Source organism: Drosophila erecta, unplaced genomic scaffold (genome assembly GCF_003286155.1).
Source record: "Drosophila erecta strain 14021-0224.00,06,07 unplaced genomic scaffold, DereRS2 tig00000126-arrow-pilon, whole genome shotgun sequence".
NCBI lineage: Eukaryota > Metazoa > Arthropoda > Insecta > Diptera > Drosophilidae > Drosophila > Drosophila erecta.
The window spans coordinates 14,000,549-14,020,583 of NW_020825209.1; the positions used below are offsets into that span (position 1 = coordinate 14,000,549).

Sequence of the window (20,035 nt, forward strand, 5' to 3'; positions counted from 1 at the left end):
TAGCTGCCTTGTGATTATTTTATTTCATTCTGGTATTCTTTTTTTTTTTTTTTTGGGAGCTTTAGATTTGATTTTATTTTGTCGTTTATCGCTAAATGCTGCGGCCATTTCGTGTCTGGATACACACACACACACAGTCACATGTGTATTTATATGGATTTTATATATATATATATATTTGTGTGTATTTGTTCGTATGTCTCGGTGGGCTCAAGTTTTTTCGCGCTCAGAATATTTTGTCCAGCAAATTATCTACATCAGTTGTTAATTGCTATTTGACGCGTTATATCGGCTACCGACGTATTCCGACCGACTTGGTTTTGACTTTGAAATATTTTCGAAAAACTTTGTGGTTATACCAATTGATACCAATATACCAATTGGTGCGTATACAGTGTTGGGAAATTGTCAATCGGTTTTAGTATCTGTGCATGGTTTAGGAATTCTGTAGGTGATCTAAGCTGAAAAAATTGTCGCATTGATTGCTTTTTCATCAGCATTTTCAAAGCGGAAACTCACAGTGATTCACTAGCTATTTACGCTGTCTCGCACAGAAGAAGATATCTTTGTGGATTTTATAAAGTGAGGTTACCTAACCTTGATCACAGTTTCATACAGTATATATATCAACAATTTTGCCGTGATTAGTAACTATTTATTTACTGTGCTGTTCATGATTTTCAGCAAACAGATGACCAAACAGATACTAAAGAAATGATTAATTGAACAATGAATGAATTCATTTTTAAAGTGGCATAGTAGAAGTATAGTTTAAATTAGTTTCCTTTTATGCTATAACTACAATTATTAAATTAATAACAATTTTCTTCTTATTGCAGGTAATACTCCCATTCCATTGCTCTCATTCGGAATTCGTAAGTTTTTGACTGTTTTTCCCCGCTCTTCGTTTCCGTTTTTCTTGGCCAGACACTGTGCTCCACTTAAGGTGGTGAGCAACTAATGATGTTTGTCGCGACTGGCATTATAATGATAACTACACACACACGCACACACACACGTGTGATTGGGGGTCCTGTTTTCAGATTTCTCTTTCCCTCTTTTTTTCTGCATACATATTTTTCACTTTTTGCGCTTTTTATTTGGCCGCGTTGTCTGTGTGTGAGTGTGTGCGTGTGTGTTTGCTGCCTTCGAGCCGCATTTCATTCATTTGCGTTTCATTCATGTCGTTGCTGTTGTTGTAGTTGTTGTTGGTGCTGTCCTCTCCATCCTCCTGCAACAAAATATGTCAAAACTTGTCTCGTCTGTCTGCCATTAGCAGCAGCAGCAGCAGCATCAGCAGCAGCAGCAACAACAAGTTGGCAACAACAGCAACGTCAACAGACAACATCTCGCCCACACAAAGTGGGCGCAACAGCAACATCATCATGCTCATTACCAGATGATCATCAATTTGCGGACCAGTTTTTGGGCTTTAGGGTATTCCCTGTATTTTGTTATTATTTTTTTCATATTTTTCAAGGCAAAGAGGGGTAAGGGGCTTACTTCACCTTAAATGTAATTTATGTTTTCAGTTTACAATAGACTGATCCTGGGACCAAAAGAGTTAGCACACGACTTGATTGCAGCTACTGTGCAGGAAAGGCTTCATTCATGAAAAAGGAAAAAATTAAGGAAAAAAAAAAAAACGCCAAAGACCCGCTTTTATTGAACGCCCCCAGTGTGTCGCCTTCATTATATGCAAATTTCAATTATTTGCACAAATCAGACGCTCAAGATCTGCCAGATCCAGCCACGACCAGGCATTATTATCAATCCCCCGCAAAAAAGGCTAAAGCTAAAGCTAAAGCCCAAAGAAGAGAGCAAAAAATATTGTTCAATTTCGTTCTTCGCTTTTTTTATTATTTTTTTTTTTTATCGGAGCAAACAGGAAGAGCCATAATATAATTTATTGTATTAATGCTGTCCCGCATAACATCAGCATCATCATCATCAGCATCATCATCATCAGCGGCAGCGGCAGAAACATCATTATCGCCATCAGAGTTCGTTCAATGGACAGCATTTCATTGATACCCTTCTTATATTATAAATACTTGCATATGTACATATGTATGTAGATGTGTGTACCCTGCTCTCTTGTGTTATTATTAATTTAAACATAAACATGGATTTCCTGTTTGCCCTTGTCGATATGCAAAACCAAGTAAAAAAAAAAGAAAAAATTAATTCAGCTTTCTGAGCGATTCTTTGTTAGGCTTTTTGTTTTTCGGCATACAAAATGCTTTCGATCGAATTTCACATTTTGTCTGCAGGAAACTAAATTAAGCGTTCGCCTCGTTTCGTTTCGGTTTTGTCGTCTGTTTTTTTTTTTTTTTTTCTTTTTCTTTGTTGAAATGATCATCATTAAGCATTCATCCATTGAATGCGTGGGAGCATTCGATTTTAATTTTGATTTTGATTTCGCATTGAAGGTCACGCCACTCATCGACCGCTCGCCCGCCGAGGAATTGATAAGAAACAAACGAAAAATAAGTGATTGGGGTAGAGGGCACGCATTTGAAGTAAACTGCAGTTCACAGAATGCCAACTTCGAGGGAAAATAGATATCCAAGCAGGGAGCCATTTATGCGGGGGCAAGTAATCTAATCTACTTGGAAGAACTAGCAGTGTGAAACAAGCCAGATACCAAGAAGTAAATCAACGCTCCCGTTTACTATCCCTATTAACCTCAGTTTGACATTGAAATGTCATAGGCCTCGGGTGTTCCCCAAAAACAGCAACGAACTCGAAATTGCCGCCCCTCCCCCGTTTTTGTGAAAATTCGCGCAACCTGCGCATGTTGTTGACATTGCGTTGAGTGTGGACAATGTGTGTGCGTGTGTGTGTGTGTGAGTGGGTGAGTGGGTGAGTGAAAAGTGGGGGTCTGGTGACATCTCCCAGTGGCCACTGCAATTGACACAATTTCGCAGGGAGACAAGGCCGGCAGTCAGTCGGCTGGCATTGACCAAAAGGCACTCGCAATCGGAATCGCAGTCCACTATGGCACGGCACAGCACGTGGCCAGTTTGTCGCTGTATGGGTTAGTATCTGTGTGCGTCTGCGTCTGTGCGCGTGTCTGTGTGATGTGCAAATGATACACGCGCTCACACACAGGCAGAGACGCACAGTCACCGCAGCATACACATGCAATTGATTTGTACTTTGGGGTCAGAAGCATACCAAACATGCCAACGCAAAATGCCGAGCAACAGTTTGCCTCTACCCCTCCCGTTCACTCGCATTAAAATCCCCACCAGAAACACACACACACACACACACACACACACACACCCCACCCGCCACGCCCCAATGTTGTGCGTAAAAACCGCAACATTTGCAGACTCTGAAAACCACCCACCTATATCCATTTCCCCGATTCTGCCTCTCACTCTCGACTGGCCGTATGCTTTTTCCTTTGTTTATCCGCGAATTTTTTCGAGGGGTTTTCTTTTTTTTGCCCAAGTGGCTTTAAGTCGGCTAAACAGCCTCGAAATCAGGTCAAAACTAAGCGCAGGATTGGGAGCATTTTGAACGGTTGTTGAAAAAGGTGATGGGAGGGCACACGATGCGTAGAAAATGCTGGGAAATAATACTAAAACATCAATTAATAATCTTAAAATTAAAATTCAATTAAGACACCGTATCGATAGCATGTTCGTAATCATCCCCAACAATGACATCTACTCGTACAGATCCCATACAGAGTCAAATTCGTAGCGCTGCGTTTCAATTCTTCCCGGAATTCGTCTGCTCCGTCTGCTCTTGTTCTTCTTCTTCTTGTCAATTAGTGAAAATCGAATTAATATTGTAATACTTTAATGAAATAATGCATGCATCATGCCAGACAGAGCGGCCAGAAAAGAGATAGAGAGACGGCGACAGTTATTTATGCGGAACGACAAGATGAATCTGAATCTGCGAAATGTCTCTCCATTTCAATAATTCCCCCTCTCTCTCTCTCTCTCTCTCTCTCCCACTCTCTCCGTCTCTTTCTCTGTCTGCCACATAGTAAGTGCAAAAAAGCCCAAAAACTAAGTTGATAAAAATAAACGAGAGCCACACATCACAGACGTGAGCCATACAGACGACGAAGGAGCAGGGGAATCAAAAGGAGTGCGATGTCCCGTCTCTTTTTCACCTCATAGCCCCCTCTCTTTCGGCGAGCCTTTGTGCAACTTTGTCAATTGTTAGGGCGGTGACACTCGAATTCTGCGGGGGTTGGGTTTTCGGGGAGGCTGACTAAATGGCAAGGTGTGGAATGCGTGTATGACAGGAATTGATATAAAATATGCTAATTGCCTTGGCAGTGAATTAAATCTACGAGGGTTGCTATTTCGATCGGCTGGATAACGTACATATGTACATATGTCATTTTCAACAGTGTATATTCTTTATACATACGTGTATGTACGAGTATGTACAAATTTGGGTCACTTACCAACTTACCAATTTATCAGGCACTAAAGACAACAAAAATTGAAACACCATTAGGTTAATTAGAAACATGCATAAATGCATAATTAGCATGCCATTGACTTCATTAATTGGTGCTAGCCCTCGAAATCATTATCTCAACTAAGAATTCCAAAAGCTCATTGAACTGCACACATTGCCTTGCATTAACTCATCATATCAACTGAATGACATTTCATTGCAAATACTCGACTTCATTCCTGCTTATCCAATTAAAATGGCCCATTAAAATAGCAATGCCTAACTCTCTGCCCTTTTGTTTGTTTTTTGTACTTGCATCTCACGTTGCAACTAAGTTGCAGTGTCTCTCGTCTGCTTGTAACAGGAAAAATAGAAAACAATTGCAAGTGTCTTTGAGAAACGGACCACGGTACCCGTTCGCCATTTATGTGAATTATTGGCAAAAATGCATAACGGCAAACAATTGGGAATGCAATCAAGTGTTGGCCAAAATGCCTCATCAGTCTGCTCCTCTTGCGGCTGTCTCCCTCTCTCTCTCTCTCTCTCTCTGACTCTTTCACTCGCTTTAGCCAACGACGGCGGCAACATTTGCATGCCCCAACAACTACAAAACCAACAACAGCAACAACAGCAACAACAACGTTGCCAATTAATCAAGAAATTCTTAAATAATTATTTGCCTATTTTTATAGAAGAGTCGAGGGACATGAAGACAGACACATACTCACGTACACATATGCACACATACACATGCACACATGTACATGCACATACGTAGGTACATATAAACGAGCGCGTATATATCAGCCGATATGGGGAATATGGGACGAAGGCGAAGGCGCAGGGGGCGGGGCTGCATTATAGACAGCCGCTCTGGCTGACTGAGTGACTGGCACGACGACATCGTCTGTTGGAGTGTAAATTTGTTGTTGCCCCAACTCTCGGATACAAAGTATATAGTATATTGATATACATATACAGACGCAGCTGTAGATGCACCGTAGAAAAATGCTCACCATTTCGGATAATCACTAAATAATCGCCATAATCTTTAGTAGATACATTACATTTTACATTAGATATGTATGTGCTCGTATGTAGCATTGGTTTGCTAATTGGATGTTACCAATCGATGACCTACATATATTTCTTTATCTGCATAAAAATATATGCAAATATATCGCATATGCATTTTTGCGACTGTTCATTTGCCTGATATTACATATACTCGTATGTTTCATATGCGAGGAGCGTGCACTTTTCGATTTTCATTTCTGTGATTTGTGCTCCATCTCACTTGCTCACTCTCTGGTTCATTGTTGTTGTAAAAATAAGTTGCCCGCCAGCCAGACAAGCCCCCCCGCCCCCTTAACCCCATAATGCTCCCTTTTCCGATACGTTCCTCCGGCCATACAAACAAATTTCTATGAAGCATTGCAGTTAGATGAGCCGTTTAGTGACAGTCAAGTCGTTGAGGGGGGTAAAAAAAAAAAGCAAATAAAAAAAATAAAACACACACAAAATAAAAAACAAAACGGCCAGGAGTAGGGCGTTGAAGGGGTGGGGTGGAGGGGCTTTTCAGCCAGTGCGAATCAGTGGCATGCATTTTTATGCAGATACACAGGCACTTACATATATAAATCGAGTGTTGGCTGGCCGAGTGCATTGCCATCGCCATTTGCGGGTCGACTAATAATAATAAATATTTTTACAGAAATTAATTAACAGCAGCAGCAGCAGCAGGAACAACAATAGCCAACAAAGTGTTCAAAGAGATATATTGGGTGCCATATGTGGACAGACACTATCTTTGCAGTACACTATCTTTGCTGAGTCAGAAAGTTGCCTTTAAGATATTTAAAGAAATCGATTTCTATGACTTCCCAACTGCGGAAGTATAACTTGAATTTAACCCAAATAAAACCACTAAAAACGGGGTGAACAAAGCGAATTCTCCTCCTTGGGCAATTACTCAAATTCAAATTAAGTGGCGTGGCACCCACACTTACACACGACTATATATGTATAGCTTCGTAGACCTTAACGCCCCAACTCCTTTTTGGAAAATTCCGAAATGCCGCAACTTGTCTCGTTTTGTAAATAACAAATCAGGCATTTATAAATGATGTGAGCATAAAATTTTGGCGCCACCACCCTAAAACTTCACCCTTAACACCCCAAAAATACACCCCCACACCCGCACGACCCAGCCATCGAAATTTAACCCACTAAGCTCTGCTGGCAGCACTTGAAACAAAAGCAACTCTTTGGCAGCTGACACGCGCTGTTGTTTCATTTTGCCAGCAACAAAACTGTCGTCCTTTTCCCAATTTCCAAAGGACAACGTCTTGGTTCGTCGTCGTCGTCGTCGACATCGTCTTCTTCATACGTCTCTAATAAGACATGATTGTAATTAATTAAATTAATTCGTTTCGGTTTTAATACACGAAATGTTTTTCGATTTTGCCAGGACAGGCAGCACAAGCAACCCCAAATTTCTCCCCCCCTCGCAGACATTTCCTCACTCACAAAAGGATTGCCAAATGAAAGCGAAAGATTTCTGATTTACGTTCTCAAATATTTGTTTGTCACACACTCTGCGGGCTAAGCCATCGAAGAAGGTAAGGTGAAGTCGTCTCATCTCTCTATAGCGATGGAGCCCCCGTCGAAAAACCCCCAAACTATAAAATGTTGTCGATTTTGATTAGGCAAAACTTGACAGGCAACTTTTGGGCTTCGCTCTCCATCGTTGTTGGCGTGGCTTTTCATTAAAAATGCCAACTGAGTTTTGTCTTCGGGGTTGCTTTAGTAGCAGAATTTTAACCAACCAACCAACCAACCCCAACCATTCAATTTGGTTGCCTTGGTTTTGCAGGAGATGGAGCAACTCGGCATAATGAATTGACATTGATTGGAAATTTTGATTGAAAAAGGGTCTCTCCTCGAGCAAAGAAACTTCGCTATAAAGCGCAAATAATAAATTGCTTCATTTTCGGTTTAATTAAGAGATTTTTCGTTAGAGCTTAGCCAATGCTATTCCAGCGCCCAAAAGAATTATTGATTCTCTAGTCGGCGGTGGCCTTAAGCATTAATACGTTCATTTATATTAATGCTTTGGTCTGATTAAGGCCAAAAAGGATTCACATAGTATTTAATTAGGCATTCACATTCACATACTTTGTGCACAACTGTACCACCACCGGGCAAACTGAAATCATTAATTTCGTTTAGATTTTAAAATGTCAAATTTTAGGTAATGGACAACCCTTCGGCTTTCCTTTTTTATCCCCACTGAAAGCATTTTGAGGCCCGCATAAAAATGTCAAAAATTACAAGGGTTTAGAGGCGGTGCTTTCTAATCATTATTTGTATGGCCTGACCGAACACACACATCCCCCAAACCCCAATCCCAACCCCAACCCCAACCCCCGCCCCCTTTAACCCACACAATGCCCACATATGAGTTATATTTATTTGTATTTGTCTGGGCCCGTTTTCTGCCTTGACTTGACCATTTCCACACCCTTTGCTTTGTGCTATTTGGTCAGTGTAATGCTTAATTATTTACTTTACAAAAAAAGAGAAAAAGAATACACACAACAAAAATCCTGGCCGAAAAAGGCCTACCGGAGAAAACCGTGGGTGGGATGGGGCAGACAGAACAATGGGCTCACCCACCCACCCACTGGATCACAAAAAAGGGTCATCTAATACACACACATGTGTGTCCAGCGTTCATTTTTGATGTACGATTGGGCCCGTTGTTTGTGGAATGGGTACTTTTGGGCCACACAAAAAAAGGTATGCATACGTTATGTAATAATAAGGATAAGCCAAAAAATTATTATTACTTTTGGTCACTCAAAGCGGGAAGGTGGAATTCCAGGAAGGGTTGTTTAGAAAACGAAGGGGGACTCGCAATGATTCGCATGTTAATCACAAATGGCAGTGAAACCTGGCTTGGCAGTCTTTGTATTAAGGAATTAACATACTTAGCTTAATGCAGGTTAGTTAGGGTGCTAATTTGTGATTTTCCAACTATTTTGAAACTTTTAATTCATCAAATCGGCTTCATAACAATCCGCCATTTCTGCTTGCTCCACTCTACCCTCCTAACCCTTTAATTTCCACTCTCCTCTACGCCTATGGCACTTATAAATCCTCTAATTTGATGCCCACTCACACACACTCGCATGCTTTAGGTATTATGAGTACTGTAACTGTATCTCAAAAGTGGGGTGCACACACACACACGCATACACTCTTTGACACTTTTTGGCATCAGTGAAAAAAGCCGTAGGAACTTGAGTTTCCCCAATCTCTCTTCCACATATAACTCTTCTTCGCTGTCATGTGGCGCATTAAAAATCGAAAACCCCACACTGTACGCTTTTGCCAAGTCTCGTCTTCTTCTTGCTTGGCGCACGCATTAATCCTTTTTTCCAGCATCTTTTCACACAAAACAGACACATATGCAGGGCACGCGTGTATATAATCCTTTTTTACAGGACCCCCAACCCGAATATCACGCCCCATCCGTTCCTCTCCCCTGACTTTTCCCATCTTCGTCAGCAGCTTCGCATATCAAAGCTAATTTATATTTTGTATAGCATACATTTGGGCGTGCACGCAGTTTTCAGTTACCAACAACCCCCCACCATGCAAAAAAAGCATAAAACAAAGTAAAATAAAAAACAGCAACCCCTTCTCAATGCCTTTGCCTGATTTTTGATAAGTAAATAGAAAATGTTATAAATTTACATGTGTGCGTCTATGTGTGTGTGTGTGTGTGTGTGTTGAGGGAGTTACAATGTGAGTGTGTGTGCTCGTGTGAGGCAATAAAAAAGAAACAGAATTTAAAATTAGAAAATATTAGTTAGCCAAAAGAAGAGGAGGCACAAGCGCTCACATCTCTAACGGTATCTCAGCGAATGTAAAGTTATGTATTTGCACACACAGCCATATCGTTCTCTATCTCGCTCTTTTGTTCTTCTACTCCTCCTTGTCTTGTGTGTGCGAGTGTTTTTTATTTGTGTGCAGACAGGATTCCCATATCATCGCCCCCTCTCTTTCAGCATCAATACATCATTTTCGTCTTTTCTCTTCCTTTGCGTGTGTGTGTGTGAGTGAGTGGTGTTTCCTCTGTATGTGTTGATTTTATGCCACTCTTTCCATTTAGCTTTTTTCCGTTTTGTTGCAGTTTTATTTTTTTTCTTGTGAGGTGGGGTTTGAACTCGTTCCTTCTGTGTGTGTTTTGGGGATTTTTGTTTAATATTTAAATAAATAATTAGCAAAAAGGGATATATGTATATTTCGTGTGCACATGTGTGCGTGTGTTTTACCCACAACCCCTTTAAAAACCTCCTCTGTGTGCGTTGCTAATGATGTTTGAAATTGTAAAGCAAATGCAAAGGCATGCCCCGAATCTGAAGAATACTTTCCAAGTGGGTGGGGGGCAACAAAAAGTTGGGGGTTTCGAGCAGGAGTTCCTGGAGTATTAAGTCGAAAAGCAGACCGAGCAATTAATGGATAACAGTTGAGCTACTTAAATGCGCTTTGGACGATGAGGAGGGATTATTAAATCGCGTTTGGAGGGAAAGGCTTGCACAGAAAGAGTTTAATCGCAAGTTGTACTTATTCAATGTTATGTTCTTTGATTTCTCGAAACATCTTTCAACATTTTCAGTATTTTCTAGTTTCTTATTTTAGCATTTGAGGCTATAAAAGCACCAGCCTAACCACCATTTCCATGTTTTCCAACCAGCTTCTTCGTCTGCGCCAAATGCGAGGCTACAATAATTTTCCGCTCTCATTAGACAGGCACCACATATCTATATTTAACCCCTTGTAGCCTTCTGCCACTCGCATAAAGCTTTATCTTTGGCTTGTGCTGTTTAATGTGTGTGTAATTGTAAAAAACGCTTTGGGTTCTTAGTCGTCATCTGCTCGTTTTTTTTATGGGGATTGGGGACACAGCATTTTCCCCACGACAGCCTGTCATGTCATGTAGGCGTTTAAGTGGCAGTCATGGGTTAAGGGAGGGACTTCTCAAGAGTCCTTCAACTTCTTGCAGCTAACTAGGCAGCAAGGTATACTGGCTTCAAAGAAGTAACGGCGTGTGCCACCTTAACCCCCTCAAGACCCCATTCCTCTACTCCATCTGCTGTTGCATTGATTTGCTTTGATTTATTGTCCAAAAACCGCACAATGCTGCTGCCTCGCGTGCTACCCCTTCCCAAGTCCAACCATGTAGCTACCCTTTTCGGGCAACAGGGGGTTGAACAGGCCCCCTGGAAAACCAGGAGAAGAAGATGAAGGCACTCGAGCTTAAGTTGAAGCACAATTCATAACATTGCCTTCGTACTAATTACAAAAAGTGCTCTCGCCCAACCTCCCTTCTAAAAAAAAAGAAGAAAAGTGCGGGAATCATGAAACCCAGAAATTCAGAGCTCAGAAATCCTGAGGTCCCGAAGTCCTCGCAGCAGCTGCTGTGCTCCTTGCCAACGAGAGAGAGTATTCCCCGTTCGCGGGTCTTGAGGCAAACTCACTTCAGACAAACAGCTTGAGACAATGCCGCATGCTGCAACTTCGGAGGGTGTGGAAAATGTGTAGGGGGCATGGTGCAAGGGGTTTTGGCGAATGAGTTGACATGTGCCAAGCACACGACAATTGCAAGCAAGCAACTCAAACACACACACACACACCGCTAACATTATAAAGAACAAAAAAATAAAATACAGCATCTGAATCAGAAACAGAAACAGAAGCAGGCGTTCAAAATGGGATAAGGACTTTTAAGTTGGACTGCCGATAGTTGATACAATTGCAGTCTGAAGCCGAAGCAAATGAGCCATAGAAATGCCAGCCAAATTTAATCCACTTAAACCCGCTAGCACAGTGCTACATTTAATGAAAAAAAGCCCAGTAGCTTTTTTAAATATATCATTTAGCCATCCATAACCATGCCCAATTGCAATTCAATTTGCAGTATGACTGGAATTTTAACAGACCCTTAGACGAGCGGCTAACATTTCACTTAACATTTTTGGTTCGCGCGCCAGAGGTTTACCCGCTTTTCCCTGCGATATATACATATATAAATTTATATATATATAAATTTTTTGTTTTTTGGAAAGCTCCTTTGAAGTGGCAACCGGCAAAATATTAAATGAAACCCAAAAAATAAAAGCGGAGCGGGGGCACGCTAAAAGGGTGCTCAATACGAAAAGCCTTGCCCTGCCATAAGCTGACCACACACACGGGCCAAAAGGACGAGGACGAGGACGAGGACGAGAGCCATTGAAGTGGATAGAGTCCCGAAAAAAAAAAAAGAAAACAGAGGAAAACCCCTCCAACTGGGGGCGAAAAAAAAGAATTCTCGGCAAAGCCACCCGCATTTTAGTTAATTAACTCATTTGGTTGGCAACTGCTGCCAAGCCGAACTCAAAGTGGGCCAGAATCGCTGGACTGGCTGGCATTAATTGATTCGCCCAGACTGCGTAGAGTACAATTTCCAAGAAACTATTTTTGCGAGGTGGAAAACGTGAATAAGTGGACACCAACAAGTGCTGCCTTTCCCACGTGGATTGCTTTTCAGTTTGATCGATTTTGTTGGTCGTTTTGGTCCAGCAAAAAGTCAGCGAAAGAAATGGAAACCGGGCATCAAAATGAAAATGAAAATGAAAACGGAAAAGTATCCTCTACAGCCGCTCACTCTTGGCCATTATGAAAACAATTTTCAAGCTTAAGCAGCTCACGGGAAACGACAACCGGCAACAACAAGACAGTGGCATCAGCAGCAGCCGCTAACCGAGGTCTTAAAACAGAGCAACCACTGAACCACCGGGAGCGATAGAGGGAGAGGGGGAGAGGGGGAGAAAGAGAGAGAGAGATGGAGATGGAGAGAAGCCAAGCCGCCCAAGCCCACCCACTTTCCAGCTGTCTGCCAGTGTGTCTGGCATTCGAAAGGACGTCGGACGAAGGACAAAACTGCACCCAACCACTTGTCTGTTGTTTGTACTTAAGAGCTTTTAAATATCATAAATATATATCTATGCGAGACTCCACTCCTTCCTTCGATGCCCTCGTAATGAGGATGATGATGTTGACAAATATGCCTGGCAGGGCAGGAAACACGATTTTCTTTCTGCCATTCGGTTTTCCCATGGATATTGTCATTAAGCGCACTCAAAACCATCGAACGTCGAACGATTTGTGGTTCGGGTTCTCGCCATTGGGGGAAGTTATAGATAGACAACAAAAAATGCCATTGTTGTTGAAAATATGACAATTTTTCATGTTGGCGACCTTTTAAAGCCAGAGATCTAAACAATACTCGAAGTATGCAGGACAGCTGAAATATCGCATTCGCACGGCCCACAAAACTCAACTATCTAGCACCCTTTCACCCATTTCCACGCTCTGTGTAACGACTTCCTGCTTAACTTTATTCGGAAAATCGGAGGCAGAAGGACCTTCATCGATATGAAGTACTACAATTTGGCCAAGAACTAAAGGCAAGGCAAAGGCTTAAGACTCACACCAAATATGTAGTTTCGGCAGAAGCAGCAGCACTAGCCCACCGACTAATTTCCAAAGTTCTTTATTGCCTGCAACGCCCACCGAAGTCCTGGTTTTTTGCAAGCTTCCGGTATTTATACAAATAAAATTGCACAAAAACCCCAGGCCAAACCGAACAAATCAACGGAAAATCGAAGCAAAAGTCATTGCCATTTGGTGTTTTGGTGTTTTGGTGTTTGGGTGTTTTGGCTTGGGCTTAGGCAAAATGGAATGGAAGCCTTAAAACTTAAGGGGGAGATCCTGATTCTGGTCTGGGTCCCAGACTAATTTGCCAAAAAAGTTTGCACCGCATATTTTTGTAACCTTCTTCGGGAGTTCTGTACTCTCTTCTTCTCTTTCCTTTTTTTTTGTGTTTATTTTTGCCATTCTGTTGTATTGCCCAATGCTTTCTGTTTTGCTGTTTTCATTTCGCATTTTGGCATTTGAATTCAGAGCAAGAGACTTGCAGGCAGGCAAGACCATCGAAGGTCAGGTCACTAATAGCAGGGAACATTTTCAAGTTGGGCTTATCGATACCGACGATAAACTATAAATTTGTTGGTCCTGGCTCTAGATCCTTGTTGTTGTTTTGGTTGCTAATGCAGACGGAAATAGCCCGGAATGTTTTTTAAGCCTTCCCGTCTGACTCCTGACTCCTTTTGGCCTATTTGGCGTGTGATTGTGTGATTGTGTGATTGTGTGCTTGGTGCTGGCATTTTCGGGGCCGACAAAAGTTTTTGCAACGTATTAATTTGGCTAAATTTAACCCGTAATGACTTTAAAAGTAAAATTAATGAGGGTCGATAGTTGGCAAAGTCTGAATGAGGCAGGCGTGTAAATGGGGTGTGTAAACTTTTAGCTTTTTGTTCGTGCTAAAAGCAACATATGTGCACAGCTTTTGCGAGCGATGATGGTTCCTTCCAGCCGTTTCTGGCTAAATATAATTCAATTATATCTGTTTGAAAGCTTACATTAAACGCTCCTATTAATGCATCAATCAATTATTATTTTTGCAGCGCGCAACCCTTGCCGAAAAGGAAGTGAACACACTCAAGGAGCAGCTATCCACCGGCAATCCCGAAAGCAATCTCAACAGCGAGAACAGCGACACAGCAACAGCGGCAGCAACAGCGGCAGCAACAGCAGCAGCAGTTGCAGCAGTTGTTGCAGGAGCAACAGCAACAAGCGACATCGACGACGAGCAGCAGCAGCAGTTGCAGCAGTTGCAGCAGACGGCCAGCGGCGGCATTTTGGACAGCGACAGCGACAAGCTGCTGAACAGCTCCATTGTTGCAGCGGCCATAACGCTGCAGCAGCAGAACGGCAGCAATCTGCTGGCAAACACAAACACGCCGTCGCCCTCGCCGCCGTTGCTCAGCGCCGAGCAGCAGCAGCAGTTGCAGAGCAGTTTGCAACAGAGCGGCGGTGTTGGCGGTGTTGGCGGCGCCTGCCTCAATCCCAAGCTTTTCTTCAACCACGCCCAGCAGATGATGATGATGGAGGCGGCAGCCGCGGCAGCAGCGGCGGCACTGCAACAGCAGCAGCAGCAGCAATCACCCCTCCACTCGCCGGCGAACGAAGTTGCGATTCCCACAGAACAGCCAGTGGCAACGGTAGCAGCAGGAGCCGCCGCCGCAGCAACGATTGCAACTGGCAATGTCAAGAGCGGCGGCGCCACCAGCAACGTTAATCACACCAGCAGCAACAATAGTCACCAGGAGGTGGAGGAGCTGGACGAGGAGGAGGAGGACGAGGAGGATGATGAGGACGAGGACGATGAGGAGGAGAATGCCTCGATGCAATCGAATGCTGATGACATGGAGCTGGATGCACAGCAAGAAACCAGAACTGAGCCAAGTGCAACAACACAGCAGCAGCAGCAGCAGCAGCAGCAGGAGCAGCAAGATACAGAGGATCTTGAGGAGCACAAGGATGCGGGGGAGGCTAGTTTAAATGTTAGCAATAATCACAATACAACCGATAGCAATAATAGTTGTAGTCGAAAGAACAACAATGGTGGCAATGAAAGTGAGCAACATGTGGCCAGTTCAGCGGAGGACGATGATTGCGCCAACAACAATACGAATACCAGCAATAACAACAACACCAGCAGCACCGCCACCAGCAACACGAACAACAACAACAACAATAATAATAGCAACAATAACAACAACAACAATAACAACAACAGCAGCAGCGGCAACAGCGAGAAGCGCAAGAAGAAGAACAATAACAACAACAATGGCCAGCCTGCTGTCCTACTAGCTGCCAAAGATAAAGAGGTAAGTTTCAACTAACCGGAGGTTAAGTGGGAATCATCGGTGGGCAGGTGCTGGTTAGCAGTAGAGTTCCTTTCGGCTGGGCAATCGTTTACCCTAACCATTGAGCTTACAAAATCCCAAATGTATCCCAAAAATAGGGTATTATATGCACACTGTTTAAACACCTTTAACCAGAGGTTACAGCTCCTTGCCGAGCTAGTGCACATGTTTCGACTTAAAGTCTACCTCTTTAACCCCTCGTTAGTCCAAGTACTGGGGATTAAACACAACCCTATTAACATAAAACTTGCAGTCTGCTCAGTGAAAAAAAGAAAAGAGAAGAGCAACTTTAAGTGACTTTTTAATTTAATAAACTGTAGCGCACTAAGGTCGAATATCCTTGAAAACCCTGCCCAAACCACCGGCGGACAATTACCCGGCGCAATGAAATGTAAAACCGTTAAGATTAGACAAACGTCGCCGCCCACACCGGAATTTCGGAATGTGCGAGTGTGTATTTGGGGCGGAAAAGCGGCTGGGAAAGCGGCAAAGTGGGAAAGGATGCCGCCGACTGCCAAAAGGAGTGAAAGAAGCGTAAAAAGTTAACCAGAGTGCCGGCCAAGGAGAGGAATTTCCGCAGAACCGCAGACGACGACGCACGACTGACCGACCGCCGTGCCCCCAAACCAGTACGCACAATTGAGAAAACACTTGCACAAATAAACAAAGCCCCCTCTCACTTTTCCAACCACTCGGCCACTTTTCTTGTAATTTTCTAGCCAAACAGAAAAAATGTTGCCCGAGTACAACGAAACCGAAACCGGGAAAAATACAAAAAAAAAAACTTCATATATATATATATGTATATACAAGGCAAACAAATGAGCGGCGGGACTTTTGACTTCTTCTTTACACGCCCAAGAACAAGCAGAAGCGGCAAAAAGGGACAAGCTGGCCAAAAAAAAAAAAAAAAAAAGAAAAGGCGAAAAAAAACCAACATACAGCCAGGGATTTTGAGCCTTTTCCGTGGGACAGCAATAGCAACCCAACATCCAGCCAAGGGAAAAAGTTAGAAGGAAACTTTTGCGACAGGCAAATAACGACGAAGGGCTTCCAAGGACAAGGACCAAAAACAGGGGGTGCAAAGTGATATCATTAAAATATTGACAAGACAATTTTTACGCCTACAAATTTGTTGAATGCCTTTGTTTACACAATACCAAGTGGGAGCGGAAGCAGGATGTAGCATTATAAAATGGGATGGGCTAGATAAAAAAAAAAAACCATAACCAATGAAGACTTGCGGGCTTAAGATGCAGATTATTGCAGATATGAATGTCAATATTCGCAAATCAAACACCGATTCGTGCTATAAGCACCAAATCCATTATTAGATGTCCCCAGCAACGCAGCAATTTCCCTAATGCAAAATTAAGACTGAGTCCTTCCCCCTTTTGATTGCTTATCCAGAAAAACCACCCGTGAAAAGCTTTGACTTGAAGTGTTTCGTGTGGCTTTTTTTGCTGATTCGAAGATGTGCACTCAGCGGGGGCGGGGCACGTTGCACTTTAGCATCAATCATTATCATTTGCCATTAAGTGCAACAGCAGCAGCGGCAGCTTCTCTTCCATTAGCAACCCCTAGGTGTTGCTGAATAAGAAGCGGACAAAAAGAAAGAAAGGAAGGAAAGGAGAAGCGCATTTCTTTAATGTTTTATCACTTCACTTGGCCACACCACCCACCCAACCACCCCCCCAGAGGCTTGCAAGAGATACTCGTATAAGCGGGGGCTTAAAAAATGCTCTGATTTAAAAAATATATACAAAAAATAAATAAAAAGGTTATATTGATTTCGAAATAGGAGAACAGCTAACTCAAACTTTTCTTTTAATCGAAATATATAAATACCCCCTCTGCGCACACCACTGGTGGCTTTGGCTTTTAGCCTGCGTTTTGCTGGCGTTTTGCTCGCGTTTTGCGCGCGTTTTCTTATTTGAAATCCATTTAAAGCTATTTTTGCCGCCTGATGGTGGGCCCAAGCTCATTAGTTTGATTACTGGCGCCCGCGGACGACACCTCTCCAAGTCCACCACACCCCCGCCCCCCCCAAAAGACACCCCTCCTGCGCTGCATCAGCCCCCTTCTCTGAAACCACCATCCATGTACAGCTGTGATAAATGCACTCGACTGACAACTAAATCACTTATGAGCGCTGCTGCTGTGTGTAGATTCTGTGTAGATTCAGATTTATCTGTTACACATGTTCATAAATATGCGACAATATTTTTTTGTCCTCGAAGCGGCGGCAGCCAAAGATGATCGACAGGAATATGAACGAAGAGGCCCTGGGGATATATCTACAGTTGAGGAAAGAATACTAGTTGTCTTGCATAGGAAAATGCAAAATACAAGGGGAAAAAAAATCCAGATGAAAATTATATGAAAAAGGATATTTTCGAATATTTATAGACTTTTATACTTTATAGACTTTATTCGCGTGTTCAGTTCATTTCAGAAATGCATTTTATTTTTCCACAACTATACTTTTCAACACATTTGTATGGGGCGCGAGTTTTTGCCCAGAAATCATGTTAAATGGAATTGCAACAGTTGTTTGTTGTTAGAGTCGAAGTGCAGCAGCTCCTCACTTGCAGTGCGTTTGTTTTGGCTATGAGGCATGTGTTTATTTTTTCGCAGAAGTGCATTTTTATAGACAAAGTGCTTTTGGGCCGCGTCTTCTTTCCAAAAATAAAACGCATCGAAAAAATGAGAAAATATTATCAAAAAACAAAAAGGAGAAGAAAAATGAAAAGTGAAAAAATGAAAAATGAAAAAATGAAATGCTTCTTGACAGAGCAAACAAATGAACAACAAATTAGCAGCCAGCACAGCTTCCGCTTCGATTTTGTTTTGTTACCAATACTTAGCACATAATAATTTCAAACAAAAACGACACGTACGGTGGCACTTTGTTATACTTTTTTTTATCACACACTGCAACCAAAAACAAACAGCATATGCGGAAAAAGCCCACGGAATACAAGAAATGTATTTTTTAAATAACGCTCACGATTTCGTTTTTTTATCTGCCCCTACAAAAATGTGTATGATTATTATTTGTATTATATATTTATAGAATTTTTGTCGACAAAAAAAACAACGACGGGAAAAAGGCCAAACCCAAGCTGAAATCAATTTTTTATCAACTTTGTTTTGCGGCCAGATTTAGTTGTTTATCCTAACACTAGGTCGTAAAAGGGGAAAAATAAATAAGTAGAAAAAATAGATCTGATTAGCAGTGTTAAAAACCACAAGTTTTTATGAATAAATGGGCCGGTTATAAATATACGCATTCATTGATAAGGTTTGCGGTTTTTTAATGTGGTTGCAAACTATTGTTTTCTTAAAGAGACACCAAGCAAGCATTTGTATAAAATACAAAAACATTTAAGCGGCTATTTTAGGAACCTTTCAAACAAATTTGACTGATAACCAACGCGATTATCGAGCACATAGTTTTGAGTCCCGCATCACGTCAACAACCATCCATTGACCAGCATAAGCCGACATCTGGGACGTGATAGATAATCGGTTTAGAAACAATAGAAATAATCATAATTTTTCATGCACAAATTCGATTTGTGCTTATCACCGCGTGACTGCGATCCCCGTTTAATTCGATCCTACGATCGCTCAATAATATAATATAATTCTAATTCTCGCACTGACGGCTAATTGGTTTTGGAGTATACGCTTTTTCAGATACATATCTGTATACACACGCATACATACATACATATATAGTTCGATATATGTGTATATATTCGATATATATTTGGAATAGTTATTTGCCCAGACGCTTCTACGTCAGAGGTAAAACCCCAAAAGGGTTGGATCGAATATATGTACTATACATGTACATATGTGCCACACTTAACAGACAGACAGACTCAAATATTTGGATACACGTTCCAGGCAAAAGACAATGGCAGTGTGTTATTTTTAAATGCAAATCGAGCGGAAAATCCATCAAATGTCTAATGTAAACGGTCTAAAATTAAATTCAGCCGGCTAAGCAGCCAAAAACCAGATCAACTGTTTAAACAACTCATCGATTCGATCCCCCTGAGAAATTTTGTCGCACTCCCTTATTTTAATTCTGCGGCACTCTCAGTCTCTCAATTTCTAATCAAACGAAAAATAATTGAAATTCGTAATCTTTGATTCAAGGCAAGAGCTCAATTATTTGAGAATTTTTATTAATTTGATTCTCATTAGGTGTATTTGTTGCTTTTTGCACTTGTCAAACGTTTAAGAATTGAAACGAAGCAAACCAAATTATTGGCGACTATTCGAATTTAGTATGACTTATTATGCCATCGAAGCAAAAGTCTAACTACAATATACAACTTGGTGCGCTGCTCAAAGAAATATTATGAAACGGGTGAGGGCAACACTTACGTATTGGATTAGTGGTTTAGTGGTTATTGAAATGGTCGCCATCCATCTCAACATGTCATTAGTCTCAATTCAAACACAAAAACGAACTCGAAATGTACAAAAAGACATGCGGCGTTACGAGTACGAGTACGAATACGAATAACAATAATAATAATGCAAATACAAATACAAGTCGCACAATTGCAATTATTCAATTCAAATCAATCAGCACACAAATACCAAAGCACATGGATTACTGGAGACATTGAGCTTAGTTTAGGACTACTGCCTGCAATCATTGCTGTTGTATGTTGCTGTTGCTGTTGCTGTTGCTGTTGCTG

The 20,035-nt window shown here is 41.9% G+C and overlaps 1 protein-coding gene across 3 annotated transcripts in view; it reads left to right on the forward strand.

The window, feature by feature from the left end:
• The window catches only part of LOC6551625 (homeobox protein cut), a 68,954-nt gene that overhangs the window by 23,879 nt on the left and 25,040 nt on the right, over positions 1 to 20,035 (forward strand). For 2 of the 3 annotated variants that reach the window (XM_015155909.2, XM_001978519.3), the window contains exon 2: positions 14,010 to 15,275. In XM_015155909.2, the coding sequence (XP_015011395.1) occupies positions 14,010 to 15,275 (1,266 nt within the window). Of the gene's footprint in view, positions 1 to 14,009; positions 15,276 to 20,035 lie in introns of those variants that run through there. The other variant, XM_015155908.2, reaches the window with a different exon arrangement.